The sequence below is a fragment of the Columba livia genome, chromosome Z (assembly GCF_036013475.1).
Source record: "Columba livia isolate bColLiv1 breed racing homer chromosome Z, bColLiv1.pat.W.v2, whole genome shotgun sequence".
NCBI lineage: Eukaryota > Metazoa > Chordata > Aves > Columbiformes > Columbidae > Columba > Columba livia.
This window is the reverse complement of record NC_088642.1, coordinates 616460-636375: the sequence shown is the minus strand read 5'-3', so window position 1 is coordinate 636375 and position 19916 is coordinate 616460. Positions and strand designations below refer to the sequence as shown.

At 56.7% G+C, this 19916-nt stretch overlaps 1 protein-coding gene across 2 annotated transcripts; it reads left to right on the top strand.

The window, feature by feature from the left end:
• The first annotated feature begins 636 nt into the window (after nucleotides 1–636).
• LOC102098526 (one cut domain family member 2) lies at nucleotides 637–12877 on the top strand. 2 transcript variants are annotated; one of them, XM_065046732.1, is made up of 2 exons: nucleotides 637–1902; nucleotides 3122–4850. In XM_065046732.1, the coding sequence occupies exons 1-2, from the start codon at nucleotides 843–845 to the stop codon at nucleotides 3154–3156; spliced, it is 1095 nt and encodes a 364-aa protein (XP_064902804.1). In that variant the 5' UTR covers nucleotides 637–842; the 3' UTR covers nucleotides 3157–4850. The 2 variants fall into 2 exon arrangements, with proteins under 2 accessions (XP_064902804.1, XP_064902803.1); XM_065046731.1 differs by lacking the exon at nucleotides 3122–4850 and adding an exon at nucleotides 12484–12877 and having other exon boundaries at nucleotides 639–1902.
• Nucleotides 12878–19916: the final 7039 nt, after the last annotated feature.

The following is a 19916-nucleotide window of genomic DNA, read 5'->3' as shown; positions in this document are numbered from 1 at the left end:
TGGGGCCGAGCCCCGCGCTCCGGGCTCCCCGCGGGCGGAGGGCTGTGTGGCCGGGCCCCCCGCTCGCCCTCCGGCAGCCGAGCGGGAGAAATGGGTCACGGCTCCTGGCCCCGTCGCCGCCCCCGCACAAAGGCGGCAGCTGCGCCGCCGGCCCGTTGAGCCGCACCGCGGGCAGCCAGGCGGCGGCACCGACACCGGCACCTGCCGGGACTCGGCGCGGCCCCATCCGGGGGAACGGGGGTGTGATTGGGGTGTGAACGGGCTGTGAGGGCGCTGCGGGGGCTGGAATGCGGCACCTGCGGGGACGCGAGGAGCGCAAAGGGCTGGGAGGACCGCGGGGCTGCGGGCCGGGGCCGAGCCGCCGCCGCGTTGTCAGTGCCGCGGAGCCCCGGCACGGCGCTGCGGGACGGGGTGCGTGAGGGCTCCATGCGGCCCCGGCTCCCGCCACCCCGCACACGCTACAAAGCGCCGCGGCGTCTTTAAGGGCCCGTCCGCGCCGCCCCTCCCCGCCCGCCGCCGCGCCGCCATTGGCGGGCCCGCCCCGCGCCGGGGCCCGCGCGGCCGCGCCGCCTGTCAGTGGCGCAGGCCCGGCCCCGCGGGCGCGGCCAGGCGGGGCGCCCTGGACAGCTCCGGCCGCCCGCAGACGGCGGCGGCGGCGGCGAGCGGAGGACATGGCGCGGGGCCGGCGCGGGCCCGGCTGAGCCGCCGCTGCCCGCTGCCCGCGGGGCCGGCGGAGCGGGCGGCCCGGGGCGCTGCCCCGGCGCGGCCGCCGCCCCCATGAGTGACTGAGGAGCCGCCGCGGCGGCCGTCGATGCCTCGCCGGGGAGCCGGGTGCCTGCGCCATGAACCCCGAGATGGCGATGGAGCCGCTGGGCAGCCTGCACGGGGCGGCGGGCCATGAGCCGGAGCTGATGGGCAGCCCCAGCCCCCACCACGGCGGGCGCGGCGCCGGGCCGCTCCGGGTGCCCCCGCCGCACCAGGAGCTGGCCCCCGCCGCCGCCCGGCCGGCCATGGTGTCCAGCATGGCCTCGCTGCTGGACGGCGCCGCCGAGTACCGGCCCGAGCTCTCCATCCCGCTGCACCACGCCATGAGCATGCCCTGCGAGTCCTCGCCGCCCGGCATGGGCATGAGCAGCACCTACACCACCCTGACGCCACTCCAGCCCCTGCCGCCCATCTCCACCGTCTCCGACAAGTTCCACCACCCGCACGCCCACCCGCACGCCCACCACCACCACCAGCGCCTCTCGGGCAACGTCAGCGGCAGCTTCGCCCTCATGCGGGACGAGCGCGGGCTGCCTGCCGTCAACAACCTCTACGGGCCCTACAAGGAGATGCCGGGCATGGGGCAGAGCCTCTCGCCGCTGGGCAACGGGCTGGGCCCCCTCCACAACGCCCAGCAGGGCCTCCACGGCTACGGGCCGCCCGGCCACGACAAGATGCTGAGCCCCAACTTCGACGCCCACGCGGCCATGCTGGCCCGGGGGGAGCAGCACCTGTCCCGGGGGCTGGGGACGCCCCCCGCCATGATGCCCCATCTGAACGGCATGCACCACCCCGCGCACCCGGGCCACCCGCCGCCTCACGGGCCCGCCCTGCCCGCCGGCCGGGAGCGGCCGCCCTCCTCCTCCTCCGGCTCGCAGGTGAGCAGCTCGGGGCAGCTGGAGGAGATCAACACCAAAGAAGTGGCACAAAGGATCACGGCGGAGCTGAAGCGCTACAGCATCCCGCAGGCCATCTTCGCCCAGCGGGTGCTGTGTCGCTCTCAGGGGACCCTCTCGGACTTGCTGCGCAACCCTAAGCCTTGGAGTAAACTCAAGTCTGGCCGGGAGACCTTCCGGAGGATGTGGAAGTGGCTGCAGGAGCCGGAGTTCCAGAGGATGTCGGCCCTGCGGCTGGCAGGTAGGTGCGGGCCGGCGCCCCGCGAGAGGCTGGCGGGGAGCGGAGCGCGACCCTCCGGGAGCTGAGCGCTGCCCCGGAGGAACCGTCCCGGCGTGGGGCCTGCCCGCTCCGCCTCGGCCGCTCTCAGCTGCCGGACGCGGGGCCAAGGGGCCAAGGGCTCGGGGCCCGCCTGTCCCCCGCCTCCCCCAGCGCCGGCACCTGCGCAGCCCGGCCCGGAGCCGGCGGGACTCGGGGGGCTCCGGGCTGGCGGAGGAGCGCTCCCTGCTGCGGGCGCCGGCCTGGAGACCCTCGCGGCCGCTGCCGGGCGGCGGGGCCGGGGCAGCTGTCCCCGGCCGGATGCTGGAGGGCGTCCTGCGCGCCTCCCGCACCGCTACGCGCCTCCCGCACCTCTGCGCGCTCTCAGCGAGCATCCCTCGCGCCTCTCCCAAAGACCCCAGCGCCCCGGGAGAGCCTGAGCGCTCCCGGGCTGGGGGACCGCGTCCCCGGCGCTGGCGGAGCGGGCTCGGGGGGCGCGGAGCGGCTCGGGGGGCGCGCAGCCCCGCGGATCGGCCGCATTGTCCCGCGGAGGGCGCGCGGGCGCCCCCTGGCGCGGTCGTGGGGCGCCGCAGCCCCCATTGTTCTGCGGGTTCGGGGCGGGGGGGCAGCGACCCCCGGCAGCGCCCGCCCCGCATTGAGCGGGGAGAGACCCGGCGAAACCCCTTCCCGTGCCGGGCGGACGCGCACCCGCAGCCGCCGGCCCTGCTGCGGCTGCCCGGGGGCAGAGCCCCCTGCTCGGCCCGGTCCCACGACACCGCGGGGCTCGGGGCAGCGCCTGCTGCGGAACATACGCTGTCATGTGTCCCTCTTGCCCTTCGTGGAAACCGCTCATCTGGGGGATATGGATCCGTGGTAAATGGGCGGGATGTGACACGGCCAGACACGCGTGGGCAGACGGACAGACCGCGGTGCTGTGTGCCCATGTCCGGCTTGGCTCTGCTGTGACAGAGACATGTCCACGAGCGCAGTTTAGAAACCCGGGGATGGTGGTTCTGGCGAGTCCGTCGTTCTTTTATTTCGGTTGATTTTAGCCCGGGCGGGTTGATCCCCGCCCATTGCTGATTATCAGGGGCAGGTACCGGTGGGATCTCCCGAAGGCCCACGCTGCTGGCACACGCGGAGGGGTGGCCAGGGGGACAGGGGGGCTCTAACAGCCACTGCAAACTCCTCTCATCCTTCCCAGCGCCTCCTGGCTGTCCAATATTATCAACCAAATGAAGGTCCCGAGGTTTGTCTGCAATAGGAGCATCAGAGGAACGGAAAGGTTGTGGGTTTTTTCTGTTTTGCTGGAGCATACGGTGATGTCGCCTTCTCAAACAAACGTGTATCTAGAGGGAAATCGATGCAGATAATGTTTAGAAGATTAAAAGAGCATTAATGCTGGCAACAGGAGCATAAACGTGTGGACCCAGTTTTCATTGATCTGGAACCTGAGCCGGCTCATTTCCAGTAATGCTGCTGGTGCTTTTCCTTCCCAGCACCAGTCCTGAGTGGGGGGTTCCCCACGGAGCCCTGCATATAGGGCAGAAAGTCAGAAATCGCATCTACGCATCTGCTGGGTGACCGCTTCCTGGGTGTGTAAATGCAATTTCTGAATTTCTGCCGTACACGTATATATGCATATATAATTCTAGATCTCCACTTTCCCAGTTCCCCCTGAATGCTTTTGCATCCAGGAGTAAAGTTTGGAGAGAGCTCGGTGGCAAAGTGGGCATGGGTTTCCTGTGGAGCGGAAGCTGGAGTGGGAAAGACCTTTGCAAATTACCATTCCCTTTGGGAAATCGATTTTTGTTATTATGATTACCACGTGTGAATATGCAGCCTCATTGCCTCTGTGCTTCCTGCCTCCTCTTTACTCTCCTGCTTAAATCCCTCTGAGCAAGGGGAACAAACTGCAAGTATTTGAGATTTCTGAAAAACACTAGCCTTTTGCCCCGTGCTCCTGTGTTTTGTTTGGGGTTTGTTTGTTTGGGTTTTTAATCAAACGGCCGAAAATGGGCTGTCCTTTGAGGGGAATCCCCCCTCTCCCCGTGGGAGCTGCGGCAGTGGGGTGTGCTTAGTATTTCTTAATATTATAGAAGATATATAATTCTATTCTATTTTCTGTGCTTATTATCTCTTCTTAGGGTTCTTTAAAAGCCCCCTAAGCGTTGGGCGGTGCTCGGCCGTTTCTGAGCGGGCAGGGAGGCAGCTGCGGGCAGAGCTGCGGGCGGCTCCTGGTGCGAACGAGCAGTTCGGTGCGTGCTTTGGGGCTCCCAGGGTAAAACGTCGGGTTTGCCTGGCGTCCGGGTGAGGCCGCGGCCGGCTGCGGCCCTGCTGGCGGTCCCTGAGTGTGCGAGCCCCGCTGTCCCGGCTGAGTCCCCGTTCGCCGGGCGGTGCGGGCAGCGGGCAGGTCCAGCTGCGGCTCAGGCCGAGCTCGGAGCCCGGCCGGGTTGCTGCAGAGCGCGGGACCTCGGGGCGTTATCAGCGCTTCCCCGGTGGGTGAACACGGGAGAAGGCCGCTGAAGGAGCTCCGTGCCGTGTCGCCCCGCAGGCCAGCGGGCTCGGGCGGGTCCGAGGTGCCGGTGTGCGGTGGTGGTCCCGCTGTCCCGAGCGGGGCAGAGCCGAGCCCTCGCTGTCCCCGTCCCGTGGAACCCGCCGAACCGCCGCAGCCGCGGTGACAGTCGCGCCAGGGTCAGTGAGCAGGACAGGGGAACAGGGGACAGGGCACGGCCGGGCCAGCCCGTACCCTGCCGGTGCCTTCCCCGGGTTTTGGGCCGATCAGCAGAACGCTCCCACCGCTGTTGGCGTTTCCCCGTTGCTGAATCACGTTATTGATGATTAAACTTTTTTTTTGTACCGAAACACTTATCGATGATTCATTTGTGCGAAGCAGTCGCGCTCACCTCGCCGCGTTTCTGTCCCTTAGATGGAAGCAGGTTGCGGGGGGGGCGGCAGGGCCGGCCCCGCTGCTCTGTGCCCACAGTTGTGTACCCGCCGGGGTTGTGTCCCCGCCGAGCGGGGCCTGGCGGGAGCGGGGCCCGGGCGAACCCCCGTGCCGGGGCCGCGGGAACGGCCGGGAGCGGCGGCACCGGCAGCACCACGGACAGCGGCAGCGGGAGGGCGGGGAGAGCGGGGGGGCGGGCACACGAGGACGAGGGCAGGGGGGCACGGGGCAGTATGGGGACAGCAGGGGGACAGCAGAGGGGCACGGGGCGGCATGGGGACAGCAGGGGGACAGCAGAGGGGCACGGTGCAGCAGGGAGATAGCAGGGGGACAGCAGTGGGGCAGGCCCTGCTGCGGGCTGTCCCCACCCGGGGGTCCATGGCAGAGGAGCGGGGGGTCCCCGTCCCACTGCTGCACTGACCCGGCCGCAGCTGTGTGCAGCTGGACTGTTGTTGTCTGTCTGTCCTCTGCCTCTTTGTGCCGTTCCTAATGTTTCTGTCTCTGCATTTTGAGACAGCTTTGTTGTCTGTAGCTACAGCTGAAAATTAAGGCTTAATAACATCTGTATCAAGTGCGTTATCTATATATAAAACTATTTCTTAGTGTTGAACTAAATATACAGGTACATTAAGATTCTTTGAAAGGTGCTTAGTGGCTTGAAATATTAGTGCTCTCTTCAGATATAGATTAGTGGTTATGTTTGAACAATCCATGCGGTAAATTGTGGTGCTGGGTGATAAATTATATTTCTTACATACCAACTTTCTGAAATAATATCCTGCCCTATCTTTTTGTTCCACATTATTTCTGAAGACGTTTCTGCCCTGCAGAAATTTGAATACCATTTTTGTTAAGCAACCAGTTTTTATCAGTTTTCTGATTGGTTGATAAAGATAAACCTGACCACATTTGTCATTAAATGCATTTCTGTCTTTTTTCTTTTCCCCTCTACTGTTTTTAAGAAACAATTGGTCTATCAGCCTGTGGTGCTCACTCTGAGCTTTTCCAATCTGTCTTTGCTGTTTCTTGATTAGAGTTTTTCCAGCATCCCTTTTTCCTCTTGGCCATCACCACTTGAACTGGAATACCCAAACTCACATATTCCTCTGCATTTGAAAACTGACAGAATTTATTCGTGGTGAGGAATTCATAAAGGAGAGAACATTTTTGCCGAAAGGATTGTCTTCCCGTACTGATGCTGTTTCTCCCCTCTGTCTTTCTAGAGGCATTTGGGCTCAAACTTTGTGCCGCTCTGTTGTGCGCGAGGCGCCGGTTGCTCAGCTCAGCGCTCCTCCCCTGCGCTGTTCAGAGTCCTGCCCTGGACGTTCCCGCAGCCCAGCAGTCGCGGGTGCCTGTTTCATCCCTTCCAGTTAGCGGTTCGTGGGAGATGACGAGCGTCTCACCACTAACCCACCAGGTGTGCTGGGCACAGAGCAGCTCCCTGAGCCACCGTCAGAGGGGACGGGCTCTGCAAAGTGGGGCTGAACAGGGCTCGGGCATCACTGTCCGGCATGCTGCCCCTTGTGCAGGAAGCAGCAGTGATGGGGGCTCCTCAGGCTACCTAGGCAATCTCTTCCAGGCCTTACAGGTACAAAAAATCCTTAATGACTAGCCTTAATCTCCCTTTTTGTCTTTTAAATCCTTTGCTTCTCATCTTATCCCTGCTGGACATAGCAGAAAAAACGACTCCTTTTCTTCTGATAGCAATCTGTTTGTATTTAAGACTGCTGTCTTGTCTCTGGTCTTCTCTAGAAAAAGCCCCGTCATACTTTGAAGATGAATATGCAGAGAAAGCATTATGTCCAATGGGACAGGTAATACATCTCTTTTTTCCAAGGTAAAAGATTTTGTATCCAGCTACATCAATCTTGCAGACTTTTGCATAAAAGGCTCTCTGATTTATAGAGGATTTTTGTACACAGAAATCATACAAAATAGACTAATCTCAAATGGGTTCAGTGATAAGATCAACAAGACAACTCACTGATGGCAGATAGAAATGCAATCAAAAAAGAAATGGGAGTGTTTTGGGGTTGTTTGGGGTTTTTGAGCTATAAAATCAAACTACTCCGTTGTGGAAAAAGAAAAGGGACTCAGACCACGGGTAAATGCTGCACAAAGGAATTATTAGACAAGCGATAGAGGCTGGCAGTTTCCCAAAACGCAAATTGTCTCTGGGACCAAAATATCTCTAAGTAAGCAGGAAACGTATTTATGAGGAGTGGTGATTTTCCAGCAGATCTCATCTTGTCATAATGGGCATTTAAGACCAGGGGCCTGCGCCGAGGCATTAAGCTTTGGCAAGTAGCGCGCAGCCGAGGGAGGCGGAGGAAGAGCACGAGCAAGTCTTCCTGCAGAGCTGCCACGCACCTTCTTCTCCGTTTCCCGTCCGGGTGCGCATCGTGCCCGCACCGGTGAGGACAGCGCGGGGACACGAGCACCCTTCCTCCGGCTCCTGCTGCTCGCGACCGGCGTCAGAGCCTCGCACGGATAGGGAAGAAGTTCCCAAAGCTTTTCCTCTGCCTTTCTGGCACCTTTTGTGCCGGTTTTCTCCTGCGTCATGCCCAGACCCTGCCAAGAGGCAGCGTTTTGGTGTCCCCTGCCCGTGTGCCTCAGCAGAGGTGTCCAGCAGGGCATGGCCGCGCAGCCCTGGCGCTGGAGCCAGATAAGTCATCAGGGCTTTGCTCCTGTCCTCCCCCGTTCTTCAGAATTCCACCCCATCAGCAACAGCCATTAACAGGAAATAATTGTTTCCTGCGTTCTCCCGAGAGTCAGAACTTCTGAAAGCACGCTGGCTCTGGGGGCACACGGCAGGGACACTGTGGATCCACGCTGTCCCTGCAGCAGGACCTGTGGGACTCGCTCCCGGCTCTGGTTGTCAGCATGGGGGTGTCAGTGCGACACAGGCGCGGGGGAGCCGCTGGGTGCCATCAGCAGGAAACAAGGCGAGATATTTCACATTCTAATCCACTCTGAGATCTCAGACTCCTGCTCAGTGCTTGTTCACCTACTCCAGCTTTAAATCCCCGTCCTCTCTGCCCTGTGTGCCCACGGAGGTCCCGGCTGTGCCAGGGGACGTGCTGGCGCGTCGCTTGCTGCTGCCATTGGCAGAGCACATGGTGCGGGGCTCTGGTGCCAGCTGCATGCTCCGACCAGCGGAACATAAATCCCGGTTACCCACAAGTGTTGTAATTCAGCTGGAAACTATCTGGAGATTCGAAAGGGAGAATCTTCAGAAGGAGAGGAGGCATCGATCTCCCGGGTGTTGGAAGTGCCATGTGAAGGATGCGGCGTTTTGCTGGGGCTGGGCAGAGGTCCGAGCGCTCTGCTGCCGCGGGGGCTGTGCTGCCGGGGTGACACCGCTCGTCACAGCCGGGTGATGGACTTTAGACGCTGCTGCTTCTACCGTTCCTGTCAGCCCAAGTTTCCAAAAGCAGCTGGCACTCCGAAGCAGCACTGGTGCGTTTGGGCACCGCAGCAAGGCTGGGAGGGATGGGGTCCCGCGGGAGGGACGGCTCGTACACCCCAGCTGTTGGAAGGAGAGCTGCTGGCCTCCCGATCAATGCCGGCACAGACATCTGTGGGAAATGGGGTCTGTTCCTTTTGCAGCTGCGGAAAAGCGTGTTTGTGCAGAGCTGGATGTGGGTGTCGGGGCTGCCCTGTGGAGCTGCTCCGGCGCACGCTGAGCTCGCAGGGAAACGGCCCCCCGCTCACCAGCCCCCCGCGCCTTCTCGCCCTGGAGTGCAATAAATTGGCCCTTTCCCATCCATTATTTATTATTTTGTGTTAATGATGGAAGTATATTGCAGCGGTACTCAGAGGCCGCTGTTGGTGGTCCTGTGCGGAGCTGGGTGTCGCAGCGCTGCCCGGGAGGCGCAGCCCCTGCCCCGCAGAATTTACAGCCCCATTTCAGCCACCCGGCAGATTTATAAGGGGTTTGACACAAATAGCCTGAGACAGGCTACGTGCCAGGAAGAAACAGAAAAGAACCGAGTCCCCAGACCCATCCGTCTTTTCTTCTCAAACCGCTGGAGGATGCAGGACCTAGAGAGAGGGAGGCGTTCCCTCCGTGACAGCCCTGAGAGAGACAGCGGGTTGAGTGCCGTGAAAAGCCATCCTGCGGGAAGCAGGAGGTTGTGCTTGTTTCCTGGAGCGTTGCAGGAACCCCTGTGTCTGCAGACAGGAATCGCGGTGCCGTGAGCGTCTCGCTGCTGCGGGAGGGCTGGTCTGGGGACAGGGGCCTGGGCTGGTTTGGGACAGGACCTGCGCCGGTAGATGGGAGAGCAGCACTGAGCCTGTGCTGCGCTTCTCAAGCACAGGCACGCTCCGGTGTCGAGATGGACGCGGCCAGAGGATCCGGGAAACCGGGCGTTCTGTGTGCCGGCAGCAGGGGCACCGGCAGGTGACGGCGCGGTGGCTGCGCACCCGACAATGTGGTTATTTGCATCTTCATTCAAATTGTTTCTTGTTACATAATGATTTTGTACACAGCGGAGTACTTAACCTAATTTGTATTGATCTCGGTTGCTTTCATTTGTGCATACTTAATTCAGAGAGGTAATCAAATTGATTTTTAAGGCCTTGTTTTTAAGAGAATGTAGTAACACAGATATACAAGGAGTTGCTTTAAGTGAATCACAGCGAAAGAGAAACATTTTAAACCTTTGGAAAACGTTTTGATGGTCATTTCATTGTGTTCAGTATTACTAGCATAATTAAATTTCCTTCGCATTGAGTTCTCTCAGAAATCAAATTGACGAACATTTTTTAGTTCCATCAGACAGATAACTGGGTTTGGTTGACTTTGTACTACACCCGCACGAAACCACATTCGAGAGATCAATATTCACGGCTTATCCTGGCGAATGACAGAGGGACATTATTCACTGCTGGATTAAGGGAATATTGTTCTGTGCTTGGCTCCTTCTTGAATCCCGCGGTTTGTTTCATAGGTCCAGAGGCACTTTTACCACCAGAGTAAAAGCATCACAAAGCCGGTGCCTATCTGTTAGAGAACCTGAGAAGCTGCAAGATGCTCCATCGCTGCTTTTTTCCCCCAGAAAAAAAGGCAAATTAACTATTAGTAGGAATATTCAATTTAATGATACCTGGCGACAAAAATAAAATTGGCTGAGCTGCGGAGCGTGTGAAGTTGACAAGGAAAGCGGGCCGGACGTGTCCCGGCGCCCATCGCCCCGCAGTGTGCGCTGAGCCCGGCGTGCGGAATGGATGCGGTGTCTTCACCATGGGCTGAGGCAGCACCGAACCTGTTTCTGAGCTCTTTCTGCATTGTTTCTACGTGAAGTGTCTTTAGTGTGGAGTAGAAGGGAAGACTGTATTTTTTTCCACAGTCATGGCTGTCAATTCTTGCTGGTTGTCCGTTTTATTCCATAGGATGTGTTCAGCATTAACGGCAGTTAATAAATCAAATTGTTCTTAGAATCAAGATGGCCACTTCCCCTCCCCGCACGGTTAAAGCGTTTCTCTTTTGGTAGGTAGGTTTCCTGGGTAAGAACTTTATTTTATTAGAGTGCTCGCTCCATTTTTCTCTTCTGATAAATGCATGTCAAGGAACAACATTTGCCTCCGTGGTGCCTTTTCAAGAGCAAACCTAACAGTTCAAGGAAAGTATTTACTGAATGCATTGAAAAGCACATACCTTTGCATTATTTATTATAAGATACCAATAACTGTAAAACGCAGCATATCTCTGCACATAAATTAGTGATGTTAGGAAACACTAGAACCTTCGCGGTGTCCCAGAACCAATTAGAAGCTGCAGCGCGGCCACTTGTCCCATCCCCAGTGTGGGTCCGGTCGCCTGCGTTCCCGGCACGGTGTCACGTCCCAAACGCAGTCCCAGCCCAGCCCTGCTCCTGACCCGCAGGGAGAGGGGACCCAGGGGGCTCGGGATCAGCCGCTCCACCAAGGTATTTCCCACAGAAACACCGGGTGATGCCATCAGGGCGATGCCGTCGGGGCGATGCTGTCCTGGCGATGCCGTCGGGGCGATGCTAGGGGGGGGATGCCGTCGGGGCGATGCTGGGAGGGGGATGCCGTCAGGGCAATGCTGTCCTGGCGATGCTGTCCTGGCGATGCCATCGGGGCGATGCTGGGGGGGGGATGCCGTCGGGGCGATGCTGTCCTGGCGATGCCGTTGGGGCGATGCTGTCCCAGCACACACCCCTGACACGCGTGCGGTCCTGCCCATGGGTTAATTACACACATTTCCACAGTCTGAGTTGTGCTTTCTTTCGCCAGGTTCTCATTTCCCATTCTAGACCTGCAGAATTATTTAATAGGGCTGCTTAAAAAGCTCTCCACTTATCAATTCGCTCTACTTATTTTGTCCCAGCACATTACCCAGCCATGTCAACATATGGATTTTTTTATCTTTCTGCCCTGTGTAGACAGCCTTATCAGGCTATTTTTAAATCTGGGTGTGCTACGGTAGCGGTATTGGTTTCAGCACTTGATGTTCTCTCTGTGCTAATAAATACAGCTCAGCTATTAATGCTGATTATTTTTAGGATCCATTAGCACGGCTTGGCGCAGCGATGGCCGGCGCTGCTGCCCGCCCGGCCTGAGCTCTGACGGGCGGTTCTGGTCGTGTGTCTGTTTGTCCGTGTGTCTGAGCCTGTCCCTCCCAAACCCTCGTGGCCCATGGGCTGGAGCGAGCCTGGTCTGGCTCAGCCTGACCTGGGAAAGCACAGGGTCAGGCTTTAGGGCAATAAGGAGGATCCGAGGAGGAAGGGGAGATTTCACCTCAGATGAAAGGCATTCACCTGTCTTAAAAGAGATTTGCAATCCAGGGTATTTTAGAGTATTTTTTCCTCCTGGAAGCAGCTGCAAAATGCTTGCTGTCAACCCAAATGCTGGTAAATTCAAGTATATAGGGGCCAGGGTTGTCGATGTCTTGGTCGGCTTTGCGCCTTGCCGTGCCATGGCTGGAGGGGCACCAAAGAAAGGCTGTCTGTCCCCGAATAACGTGGGTAGAAGGTTTATTCGAAGTGCGTGAACAGCAGTTTCCAGTTGTGTTCCCGCCGTGCTCGGCTGTCCCGTCCGTTACCTGGGGTGGAGTTCTGGTGAAAAACAGCAATCTGGAGTTGTTGTATGCTGCAGCACATGAAGAATTAGTCTTTGTCTTAGCTACTGCAGGGGGAAAAAGGGATGCGCTTTGCTTTCTGCCCTGTAGTCTGACATCAGATAAGCTGCATTTTTAATCCTAATGCTGCCGTGACAGACAAGTGAAGCATTTCTCAGACGGGCACTTTATAGAAGTGTGGAAAATCTCAGTGTCCTACACTGCCCAGCAGCAACAAGTGGATTTGAGGGCTGGGGAGGAGCGCTCGGAGTGCTTGGAGCTCAGTGCCCGGCCAGAGTAATTTCTGAAAGTGCAAAGGTGTTTGGGATGCGAGGTCAAACACCGGTGAGATTCTTTTGAGAGCCCTCTGCTCCCGCGTGCGGGCTGCTCGGCGTTTGCTCCTCGGTGCTGCTCCTCGGTGCTGCTCCGCAGTGCTGTGGGAGGGTCACAGCTGGTGTCCGGTGGGCTCTGCGGGGTCTGTGGGCAGCACACGCATCCTGACACTCGCTTTCTCTCTCTCCCTTCCCTTCCCCAGCCTGCAAACGCAAAGAGCAAGAGCCGAACAAAGAGCGGAACAACTCGCAGAAGAAATCGCGCCTGGTTTTCACGGACCTCCAGCGCAGAACACTTTTCGCCATCTTCAAGGAGAACAAGCGTCCCTCCAAGGAAATGCAGATCACCATCTCCCAGCAGCTGGGCCTGGAGCTCACCACCGTCAGCAACTTCTTCATGAACGCCCGCCGGCGCAGCCTGGAGAAGTGGCAGGACGACCTGAGCTCCGGGGGCTCCTCCTCGGCCCCCAGCACCTGCACCAAAGCCTGATGGGGCGGCCAGCACGGCGTGGTGCGGCGTGGCACAGCGCGGTGTGGCACGGCACGGCACCATGCGGTGTGGCACAGCGCGGTGTGGCACTGCACGGCACCACGCAGCGTGGCACAGCACGGTGTGGCACTGCACGGCACCACGCAGCGTGGCACAGCGCGGTGTGGCACTGCACGGCACCATGCAGTGTGGCACAGCACAGTGTGGCACTGCACGGCACCACGCAGCGTGGCACAGCGCGGTGTGGCACTGCACGGCACCATGCAGTGTGGCACAGCGCGGTGTGGCACAGCACAGTGTGGCACTGCACGGCACCACGCAGCGTGGCACAGCGCGGTGTGGCACTGCACGGCACCATGCAGTGTGGCACAGTACAGTGTGGCTCTGCACGGCGTGGTGCAGCGTGGCACAGCACGGTGTGGCACTGCACGGCGTGGTGCAGTGTGGCACAGCGCGGTGTGGCACTGCACGGCACCATGCAGTGTGGCACAGTACAGTGTGGCTCTGCACGGCGTGGTGCAGCGTGGCACAGCGCGGTGTGGCACAGCGTGGCACGGCACGGCGCAGCGGAGAGAGCAGCTGCGTGGCGGGTCCCTGCACCGGTGACTTAAAGCACAATCCTCCTGGACAGCAAGCCCAGCCCAGCTGTGACAGGGGACACCCGCACGGCTCCCGGGCACTCTCAGCAGGCGCAAGTGGAAAATTAACCTCTTTCTATACAATACTATGCTCAGGACAGGTCTGAAACGTCGGGAGTCGTTGGTGAGGCAAGTTTTTCCTGACCCAAAGAGCCCGGCCGGCGGGGCGGCCGCTGCACGGCCACGCGAGAACGGAGCACAAAGTCTGACACGTAGACGCTAAAGAACCCAAGAACCCACATTGAAAACTCAGGCATGGTTTTGTTAAGTGTTACAAGCAAAAGAAAAAGGCCAAGTTTATTTCTTTTTTATTCAGTTTGATTACTTTAGTCAGCGAGTACAGTTTGACCTGGGGTCAGAAGCCTTCGGTTCGCCGGAGCTCAGAGTACCAAGCACAAGGGCAGCAGCCGCAGCAGTCGGTGGGGTCGGCCTGGCGGCGCTGGGCAGGGACGCCCGCGACACGCCAGCCCAAGCACAGCTGCAGTTTGCCACAAGCTCTGTGTCTGCACCCGGTGCAGGCGCGCACTCAGGAGGCCAGTTTAACTGCCACAGTACGTGGAGCAAACACAACGTTTGGGAAGATTTTTTTAGGTCATTAACGTGGCCGTTTTAGTTACCAGGTATGCAGTTTCTTCTCAGCAATGTCCTTATTACTGAAACTTGTTTGGTGCATTTTTGTTTTTGTTTTTTTTTTGGTATTTTATGGTACTTTCAAGCAGGAAAAAACCCAGAAACAAGCCCTACAGATGCTACTGACCATTTCAGATGTGCCGCAGGTGACTTCAGTCCGCCATGCAGCCCTATGGCATCCCTCAGTTCCTTCAGCCCCCGTTGCCCCAGCTGGCGGGAGCTCAGCACACCAAAGAGACAGGATTTCTGCAAGCCAAAGATGTTTATAACTTGCCATTCTCTGTTGGTCGCCGGTGCGGGTTTGGCGATGGGCGGCCTCACGAGCCCCGCGCTCCCCTCCGCGGCCGCGCGACGTGTCGCCCGTCGGTGCCACCGGCGCGGCCGCGGCTGCTCCGCGCGTCCCGGCAGCGAGCCGAGCGCCGCCGCGGCTCTAGAGACACTTGAGACTTTTTATATGTACTGCTTAATCTAAACCAAAGAAACGATTTCTGCACCTACTTCTTCTGCAACAAACTGTTCCATTTAAAAATGAAATGAAACTAAATAAATAATGAAAACCAAACCAAGGAAGCGCGTCAGGAAGCAAACGAGTAACACACTGTGTTTTGACAGACGTCTCGGACAGTTTAGGAAGCAGACCTCAAAGAAAGGGTTGGAAAGAAGGAGAACAAAGCAAAGCCAGGACGATTGCTGCTTCATTTGACAACTCAGTCATCTTAACGTTGAAGATTGTCTTTAATTTGTGCCTATGCAGTTTTTTCAAAAGAACAAGGAACAGAGCAACCAAAACCTCAACAGCTACAATACCAAAGATGAGGATTCTCATTGTGCCGGTTCATTCTCTCCTCTTGCACGACTAAGTGTGTGTAGCGCCATTATCTGTGTGCAGGTAACCACTTCTGTTTCTTTGCGCAACCACGAGGGTGGGTCCACTGATGTTTTTCCTCTTCCTGCCTCACACGGGATCTCTCCGAGAGCTGCATGGGCTCCAAGCGCGAGATGCTGGGATACTCCGCTGGTACGTGTCCCTCTCCAGAGCCGCGCAGGGAAAACCTGTCGGCTGCCTATGACTTGTTGTGTCAGGTAGAGTCGGTCTCTCGTATGTCTAGAGCTTTGAACGCCCGTCATTCTGTATGTGAAATGGGTTGAGTGACCTGCACCCTTCCTTCTGTTCCCCAGGGATAAAACTTGCAGCGTGTGTACCGACCTGCGTCACTGTGCGCGCCGACACCCGGTCACCGCGCTCAGACCCACCCGAGCACAGCGGCACGGCTCCGTACTGCACGGGGGTCGCTTTGACGTACTAGACACGTTGTGTTGGTTCATCCAAGTCGTGACCATCCAAGTCACGAGGATCCAAGTCGTGACACGTAGACCCAGGTCCAAATTTACCTTCAGAGCTGGAGCGTGGTGGAAGCATTCTGCTTCCATCTCGACCTTTAACTGAGGGCTTCTTTTTAACTGCTTTGTGAAATTGCTTCAGTCGTTTTCCAATGCTTACACTCAAAGAACATCGAAAAGCCTTGTCTGCTTGGGACAGGGAGGGTTTTGGAAAAGCAAACTGGGGCTCCTGGCAGCGGGGCTGACAGCACACACCTGCTCTGGGCAGCAGACACCTCCAGGCAGGGCTGTGCGATCCCAAAATGCTCCAAAGCAAGCCCCTGGTCAGACCTGGACCAAAGCTGCCAGAAAGCGCTCAGCGCGGGGCTGGTGCGCGCCAGCACCTGTGTTTCAGAAAGGCTTTTCCATCTGAAAACACCGCTGCATTTTTTATCCCTGCCTCTCATGGCCCCGTGTCGTGTCTTCCCCGTTCGTCAGCTCGTCGGGTTCTGTGTAGCAGCTCTCGGCAGAGCAGTGTCCGTAGCATAAACTGTGCGTAGATGTATTTGTATGTACGGGTATGAGCAGAATACATGCTGTATTCTGCCCATACTAAAAAACTCAGATGTGTTACGTTTATATCATTTATATACCATATATTTATGAATCTATAGAGCCGTGTAACGTACCCCGTTCCTTTTATTTACTCTGCTACCAAAGACTATGTACCGACAGTCTCCCAGCATCTCCTGCAGCGTGTGCCTGGAGTCAGCACCCCGGGCACAGCGGGATGGCTCAGCTCTCGAGGCGCCCGGGGCACCGATCAGCCCCCGCGGGAGCAGAGCGGGCGCTCTGCGCTGGAAAAGCTCTGCTCTGGACCTCCGGCCTGCAGCGGAGCCCAAAGACGCGGAAAGGGCCGAACCAGCGAGCGCGGAGGAGGGGCCGGCGCCCCCCACCACACGAGCCGCTCGGGCACCAGCAGGGGCTCCGCTTGTCACTGCACATACCTAGTTCAGACATGGGCAAACTTTATATTCGGCCTCCTTTATACTTATTAAGGGGATTTTTGTGGTTTAAACTTTCTAAAAGGCAAAGCTTAAAGTGGTTTTATTTTCGTTTTCCAGACACCTGTGGGTTTTAACCCAACATATTATCTATCAATGATGTCATTTATTTAATTTAGTCCTAGAGCAGGTCCTGAAATCTGCTTAGTCTAAATCCCACTGAGTTTCATTTTAGCTTTCAAATTCAATGGGAGTTCTGCCTGAGTACAGACTGAAGGATCAGGCTCCAGTGTTAGTTGTTTGTAACTATTTAATTCAATAATTTATGAATTAATTTGGAATTAATTTTGCTTATTTATCCGTTTTACTGTTGTAGCACATCAGAGATGTGAAGCCTGTGTTAGTCCGTACCCTTGAAATGAGTATTGCTTCACAGGGCAGCCAGGTTCTCTTACGGACGGGAGAATGATAACGAGTTACATCAAACTGGAGTCTAGTTTGAATTTCTTATTTGAATTAATTTTAATTGTTTAAATAGCAAAGTTTAAATTATTTAAGTTAATCTCTTCCCATCTGATCAGATAGGCGTACCTTTATTACGGCACGTGAAGCCGTTATAATATAACTTATTTATTTAACTTATTGATGGTAATCCAAGGATGCTCTTGTATAGTTTTTAGTTTTATTTAGAATGACCTTTAAAGCACTGAAGCTGATTTTCTGTCGGAACAACGGAGTGAACTTTGCGGACAAGCAATGAGTGTTCAACCCAAAACTGCGCTCAGGAACAACAGGGAAAGAGACGCTGGGGTACTTTGCCTGAACTTCGTGGCTTCTGGAAAGTTAAGCTGGGAAAAAGTAATGTGTACGAAGCAAAAAGAGAGAAACCCTTCCAGGACACGAGCTGCTTCCGAGAATGGACTGTGTGTAAAAAAAGGGAAAAAAGGAAAAAAAAAGAAAAAACCTTTGTATTTCTAGTGAGAACCAAAGAGGCTACCTCACTGACCTTCCCATTGCTGATTTTAATCGTCTCGATGATACCAAAGATACCAAAGAGTTCTTTCTCTGTGCGGTCTGCATCTTGCTTGTGCTCGTTTCCTGTCCCGTCCTGTCCCCAGACAGACCCCGAGACACCCACCGTGGAGCCGCCAGTCCCGGTGACATTCACCTGTGTCCCCTCTGCCAGTCCCGGTGACATTCACCCCTTGTCCCCTCTGCCAGTCCCGGTGACATTCTGTGTCCCCTCTGCCAGTCCCGGTGACATTTACCCTGTGTCCCCTCTGCCCGTCCCGGTGACATTCACCCTGTGTCCCCTCTGCCCGTCCCGGTGACATTCTGTGTCCCCTCTGCCCGTCCCGGTGACATTCACGCCCTGTCCCCTCTGCCAGTCCCGGTGACATTCTGTATCCCCTCTCGCGTCCCTCCCCACACAGACCCGATGGAGCGTTTGTGTCGAGCGGGGGCCGCTCGGGCCCCCATCCGCTTCCCCAGCATTTCGGTGGTGTTTGCAATGGCAGTTTTCGTTCAAAAATCAGTTATTTGTTTTTCTCAAGTTGGTGATGAAACAGCGACGTTGGGCTCCGTCAGTGTCATGCTCCTTAGTGATGACTCAAAAGTTGGTTGTTTTCCTGGAGAACTAGTGGTGCCCTGTAGCGTTTGTGTCCTTTAGCCCCTGTTATCCTGTTTATCCTCCCGAACCCCTGGGCACCCCTGCTGCCCCTCCTGCGCCTTCCCAGGACTGGCCCACGCTGAGCTCAGCTCTTCTTTAGTCCCGCGGCAGAACACGCAGCGCGGCTGCGGGCGGCTGTGAGACAGGGAAAGAAAAGCCCGGTTCAGGTTTCAGGTGCGCACTTGGGGCTGAGCCAAGAAGCTGCTTTATAAAGCCTGCAACCCCGGCATTTAACGCCGCTTCGGGCAGGTGAGCCCAGCCTGGGACGGGCCGGTCCCTGGGAACAGCGGCACCAGCAGCTCCACGCAAACGCTCCGCTGCGGTTCTGTGCTGCCTTTTCGTTTGTATTTCTCCTTGGGTTTAAGTCTGTATTGGAAAAGATAGGGACTTGACAAGTGTGCTTTTTATACCTAGATATATATATTCCTTCACTAAAAAGCTATAATAATTCTCAGGATGCCTTCTGGGCGTGGAGGAGACGGCGTGTCCCCGCGGGGGAGCCGTGTCCCCCGCTGGCAGGGTCCCGCGGCCCCCATCTGCGACACCGCCACGGGACGAGTGCCTTGCTTGAACCAAAGCAGCGACTTTGCCAGTCTAGACCTCTCTGTGCTTTTTATTACTTCTTCCTGTGAATACCTCAGCCTCACCCGGGCCGCCGGGCCGTACCGGTGGCGTTTTGTACTGTGGTGCTTTGCAACGCAGCCCTGCAAGGCACAGAACTCCTGATATACCAAAGGCTCTCCCCCTCCTCCTCCTCATCTGCTCTTCCTCCCCTCTCTCCTTCTTCCCTTTCTCCCTGGTTCCAAAGCTTTAATATAAAACTGGGCATGTTGGCAACGCAGACCGTGCAATCCCTTACCGAATTTTCTCAGATATACCTCATAGAGAATAGTTGTTTAGAGTAATGTTATTATAGCGTATGTAATAAATTATTCACTGTTTCTTTTTGGTAACTGTGATTTAAAAGAAATAAAAAGCTTTATACGTTTTAGGTTGTGCTTTTGTAATAGATGGAAAAGGTGCGCTTAAAGATGTACGTCAGTCTTTCTTCCCGTCGGGACTTTTGTTTAGTAAGGATTGGGGAAAAGTTGCAGAATGAGCCCAAAGTTTACAGTTTCCTATTTTGCTGAAGAAACAATCTGTGTTCATTTGCTCTGTTGGAAAAAAAGAAAAAAAGAAGAAAAAAAAGAAAAAAGTATTATTTTCTACATTTGTGCTACTTGGTCTGAACAGCTAATTGTTCTGTGTGACGGTGTAGTATTATAATTAGCAACTGCCAGTCGGCGCTACCATTTGTATGCATGAGGCAAACCCTTGGCAGTGTGATGCATCGTGGTTCTTAATGGCAACTTCTCTTTTTGGGTTTGAGAACGGGCCTTTTGGTTCGGTGGCGTTTGTTTGTGCATGAGCCTGTTGTCTGTCAGCGGCCGTGGCAACGCGCGGTTCCGCCTCCTACGGGCCGGTACCGGTAGGAACTGGTATTTAGATCGGTTCTCGTCTCTCCGTGTTTAAACACAGACCCAGACTGGGTTCCAGTCTAACTGAACTGTTGTTGAGGAGAAGCCTGGCCCCACCGATCGGGTCCCGCTCGGTCCCTGCACACACGGAGCCAACTCCGTGTTTCTTCGCAGCGCAGGACTTGCTTTGGCTTTATGGCAGCGCCGGGGCCAGACAGATTAACGTGCTTTATACCCCTTTCCTTTGTCCCTGTGTCACTGAGACCCCAGTTTACAGCACTGCAAATGGTCTTTTATCCCTGGGCCCAGCCTCAGGTTTTGCCGCGGCCCTGAGCGCGCCGGCCGTAAAGCCAAACCAGCCGCTGAACACGCGCTGTGGCGTGCGGGAGCGCGGCGTGGGGACGGCGGAGCCGGGGCCGCGGCTGCTG

Excerpts from the sequence above, each read along its gene's own strand:
- LOC102098526 (XM_065046731.1), top strand. The coding sequence starts at position 843 with ATGAACCCCGAGATGGCGATGGAGCCGCTGGGCAGCCTGCACGGGGCG. Across the intron at positions 1,903-12,483 it reads GTCGGCCCTGCGGCTGGCAG|CCTGCAAACGCAAAGAGCAA; the intron begins GTAGGTGCGGGC and ends TCCCTTCCCCAG.